We start from the raw sequence: 4,712 nt of genomic DNA, 5'->3' as shown, positions 1-4,712 counted from the left end.
ATAGATAGGAGAGACATTTAAATAGATAAGTAGATAAATGGATAGATAAAGATAGATATAGATGATAGATAGACAGACAGACAGGTAGGTAGATAGGTAGGTAGGTAGGTAGATAGATGATAGAGAGATGATAGAAGATAAATATAGTAGATATAGATGATAGATTGATAGATAGATAGATAGATAGATAGATAGATAGATAGATAGATAGATAGGAGAGACATTTAAATAGATAAGTAGATAAATGGATAGATAAAGATAGATACATAGATAGATATTAATCACAGTCCATTTTCAAAAAAAAGATGGCCTTCCTCTTGAGATCACCCTTCTCCATGAGGACTAGAACCCCTTCTTCTCCCTCTCCTCCTCCTTCTTTCCTGCAACCCAGGGGTGAAGTTGGGGCAGAGCAGAATCCTGCAGCCTCCTGTTCAACAGGTGAAGATCAACACAGGCACCTGAGTCCCTTTCGGCTGGGCTCCCAGTCCAACCCAGAAGGATCCGGCCACTGGCAGAACTTGGGTACCCAGTGTGGCATCCCTCCCTCCACCAGCTCCCCTACCCAGACCCCACCCGGTCTCGGTCGCCCGCCTGGATGCCCGCTTGGCTCCGGCTGTCTGTTTGCCGGGAGGGAAGGGAGGGGCAGGTGCTTCTGGGCTCAGTTTACCTTGGCGACCGTTGCTTAGGAGCCTGCCCCAGGTCGCCGGGCAACGGTTGCCAAGGAAGATTGTTGCCCTGGCCTGCCTGCCTGCCAGCCAGCCAGCCAGCCAGGCCAGCCAGGCCACTCTTGAGCCGGGAGGCGGCTGCAGGCCAGCATGGCGTCCACTTCGGTGCTGGTCAACCGGGAGGAGACGGGCGGGGTGGCCACGGGCACCTACTCCTACTGCAGCCAGCCCCGGGCACTGCCCAACCGCCAGCGTTACCGGACGACCCTGGAGGCCAATGAGCTGTGAGTACCAGCCAGGCCAAGGGGCAGCCCTGGAGGGTCTCCAGCCGGCAGAGAGGTCTCCAGTGTCCCCCCAAGGCTTTCCGGCTGGCTGGCAGGGAGGGAGGGAGGGTGGGGGGGTTGCCCCCCACCTCTGCGGCTAAGGGCAACGGCCTGGCTTTGGTCCTCCTGCTTTGCTCTCTCTCCTCCCTCCCCTTACTCAGCTGCAGACAGGGGTCCCCAAATCCGAGCAAACCCCCCCCCCCGCCCTCTTGGCTCTTGTCCCAGCCAAACTACATGCTGGGGGCACCGGGTGGGGGTGGAGGGGGGGGTCCAGCATCACTTTGGAGATGCCCGCTGGGTCAAACCATTCGCAGGAAAGCAAAGACACGCGCCCCCTTTCCAACACCCCATTTCTCTCCCCCCTTCCCCAAACCCTAAAGAGCATCTAATGGCCCCGGTTTGTATAGTTTCGTCTCCTCTGGGTTCTGGGTTCGAGTTCAGAAAGGGCTCGGCCGTCCCAAAAGTGGTTGAGTCCCAGGAACTGCCCTGGATGAGCCTAGACACACACACACACGCACACAAAGCAGTATTTTCTGCACAAACCTTTTGCCTTCTTCCTGGAGCTGGGAGAGGGGGGAAGACGGGGCCAAAGTTCCCCCGCCCCCAGGCTGGCATTGTGCCTAAGGCAGGACTCGAACTCAACGTCTGCCAGTTTCTTGGCTGGATGTCTTAACCACGAGAGCAAACTGGCTTTCTTTGGCTGAAAATTATCTACCTGCAGGGGCACCACAGACCAACCAGAATTACTACCAGAATGACAGTTTTGTAAGGGACCTTGGAGGTCTTCTAGTCCAACCCCCTGCTCAAGCAAGAGACCGTATGGTATCCCAGACAAATGGGTGTCCAGTCTCTTCTTAAAAACCTCCAGTGATGGAGCACCCACAGCGTCTGGTGGCAAGCCGTTCCCCTGGTTAATTGTCCTCACTGTCAGGAAGTTTCTCCTTAATTCCAGGTTGCTTCTCTCCTTGATTAGTTTCCATCCGTCACTTCTTATCCTGCCTTCAGGCGCTTTGGAGAATAGGTCGACCCCCCCCCTTCTTTGTGGCAGCTCCTCAAATATTAGAAAACTGCTGTCATGTCACCCCTATTGGCAAGCATCTTTTCCTGCTTTCACTTCACCCCAAAAATCAGTCTTTTGCAACCTCAGCAACTTGGAAGAGGGATGGACTTCAATTCCCAGAATTCCCCAGCTAGTGTGCTGGCTGGAGAATCTGGGAGTTGGAATAGAATAGAATAGAATAGAATAGAATAGAATAGAATAGAATAGAATAGAAAATATGGAATAGAATAGAATAAGAATTAGAATAGAATAGAATAGAATAGAATAGAATAGAATAGAATAGAATATAGAATAGAATAGAATAGAATAGAATAGAATAGAATAGAATAGAATAGAATAATAGAATAGAATAGAATAGAATAGAATAGAATAGAATAGAATAGAAAATATGGAATAGAATAAATTAGAATTAGAATAGAATAGAATAGAATAAGAATTAAAATAGAATAGAATAGAATAGAATAGAATAGAAAATATGGAATAGAATAGAATAGAATAGAATAGAACAGAATAGAATAGAATAGAATAGAATAGAATAGAATAGAATAGAATAGAATATTCTACACAATGTCGTTGTGTAACTCACAATGAAATTAAGTGCTATGCAAAGTGCACACTACACACAAGTAACAACCACAAATAAGAATATACATTATATACACACATCCTTCATACTCTATTCATCCTTGCGCTGCCCTTAATAGCACACCTCAATGTTGTACTATACTGTGGTATTTAATATGGTTACAGTTTTGGGATAAAAACTATTTTTCAGCCTCTTTGTCTTTGTTTTTATTGTCCTGTACCTTCTGCCAGATGGTAATAGTTAAAAAAAAAAAGAACGTCCGGGATGAGTCTGTAAGAATATTTTGAGCTTTCCTAGGACAGCGGGAGTTGTACAGTTCGTCCAAGTGGTGGGGGAGGAGAGGACAGCCAATAATCCTCTGGGCGATGGTAATGACCCTCTGGAGCGCTTTCCTATCTGCTACTGTGCAGTTGGCAACCCACACACAAATGCAATAAGTTGGTGAAGTTGACAAACCCTGTCTTAAATGCTAAGAGGTCAATCCGGGATATTTTTCACACAACTCCCCTTAAGCCCCATTTGTCTCTCTCCTAGATAGCATCGTATGAGGTCCAACTCCTAGTAACTGATGTATTTCCTTGGATTTGGGCAGCCTTCCGTCTTTGGCAATAAACACGAAGAAGCTATTTTCCATCTCCTCGCTAACGTTGTCTTCCATTTCGTTTATTCCAGGGAGGAGGAGCCCATTCGCTATGCCAATCTCATGTACGAGCGGAGAGTGGTCCGTGGCAACACGTATGCCCTCCACGTGTTACCTTGGGTGGGTCCTTCTTCCTTAACATTTTTCTTTTACTCGGGGAAGGGGGGGAAGTCAGTTTTAAATTAGGCATGCTCAGAAGATAGAAAATGTTTGGAACAATCATTTAAATAGGAGCCAGCCGTGTGCTGCAGCTGCCAAAAAAGCCAACACCAGTGCTAGGCTGCATTAACAGAGGGATAGAATCAGGATCACGTGAAGTATTAATACCACTTTACAATGCCTTGGTAAGGCCACACTTGGAATATTGCATCCAGTTTTGGTCACCACGATGTAAAAAAGATGCTGAGACTCTAGAAAGAGTGCAGAGAAGAGCAACAAAGATGATTAGGGGACAGGAGGCTAAAGCATATAAGGAACAGCTGCTGGAATTGGGTGAAGGACGAGGGGGGACATGATAGCAGTGTTCCAATATCTCAGGGGCTGCCCCAAAGAAGAGGGAGTCAAGCTATTCTCCAAGGCGCCTGAAGGCAGGACAAGAAGCAACGGATGGAAACTCATCAAGGAGAGAAGCAACCTAGAACTAAGGAGAAACTTCCTGACAGTGAGAACAATTAACCAGTGGAACCACCTGCCTCCAGAAGCGGTGAATGCTCCAACACTGGAAGTTTTTAAAAAGAGACTGGAGAGCCATTTGTCTGAAATGGTATAGGGTTTCCTGCCTGAGCAGGGGGTTGGACTAGATGACCTCCAAGGTCCCTTCCATTATTATTATTATTATTATTATTATTATTATTATTATTATTATTATTATTATTATTATTATTATTATTATTACTTAAAAACTTCCAGTGTTGGAGCATTCACCGCTTCTGGAGGCAGGTTGTTCCACTGGTTGATTGTTCTCACTGTCAGGAAGTTTCTCCTTAGTTCTAGGTTGCTTCTCTCCTTGGTTAGGTATTTAACATCCACTGCTACCAGCCAAATCCTGTGGGGGGGGTAAAAGATACCCCCACCCAATGCACGTGGCAGCTGTATTTTCCCAGCCTTAGGAGATCGCCCACTCCCCAAATGATAATCGCTTGAATTGCCCTTTTAATAAAATCCACGCCAACCTGAATTTAACCCTGAATGGCAACAGGAGGAGGAATCAGACAGGTACAGGTAAGTTCTCGACTTACCTCCAGCTTAAGAAAACATCTTTGGAACTCCCCGAAACTTGACAACACGGTTGTGGCTTGGCTTTCCAGAGCAGTGAGCCCGACCCGCTGGAGCTGCAGCGGCAGCGTGAAGCCCATCGGAAGATGCTGGCGAGGCAGAGGGCGAAGGAGCAGCTGCGGACCAGGACTCCAGAACCGCTGGAGGGGAGGCGCCACGTGGA

At 47.3% G+C, this 4,712-nt stretch overlaps 1 protein-coding gene across 1 annotated transcript in view; it reads left to right on the top strand.

Moving 5' to 3' along the window:
• The first annotated feature begins 815 nt into the window (after positions 1–815).
• Positions 816–4,712, top strand: part of LOC107295872 (radial spoke head protein 3 homolog B-like) — an 18,862-nt gene continuing 14,965 nt past the window's right edge. The window contains exons 1-2 of the mRNA XM_015825207.1: positions 816–949; positions 3,307–3,394. Coding sequence (XP_015680693.1) covers positions 816–949; positions 3,307–3,394 — 222 coding nt within the window. The remainder of the gene's footprint in view (positions 950–3,306; positions 3,395–4,712) is intronic.

Source organism: Protobothrops mucrosquamatus, unplaced genomic scaffold (assembly GCF_001527695.2).
Source record: "Protobothrops mucrosquamatus isolate PMUCROS unplaced genomic scaffold, P.Mucros_1.0 scaffold2543, whole genome shotgun sequence".
Lineage (NCBI taxonomy): Eukaryota > Metazoa > Chordata > Lepidosauria > Squamata > Viperidae > Protobothrops > Protobothrops mucrosquamatus.
Note: the sequence above shows the minus strand (reverse complement) of the source record. Positions and strands in the feature narration are given on the sequence as shown.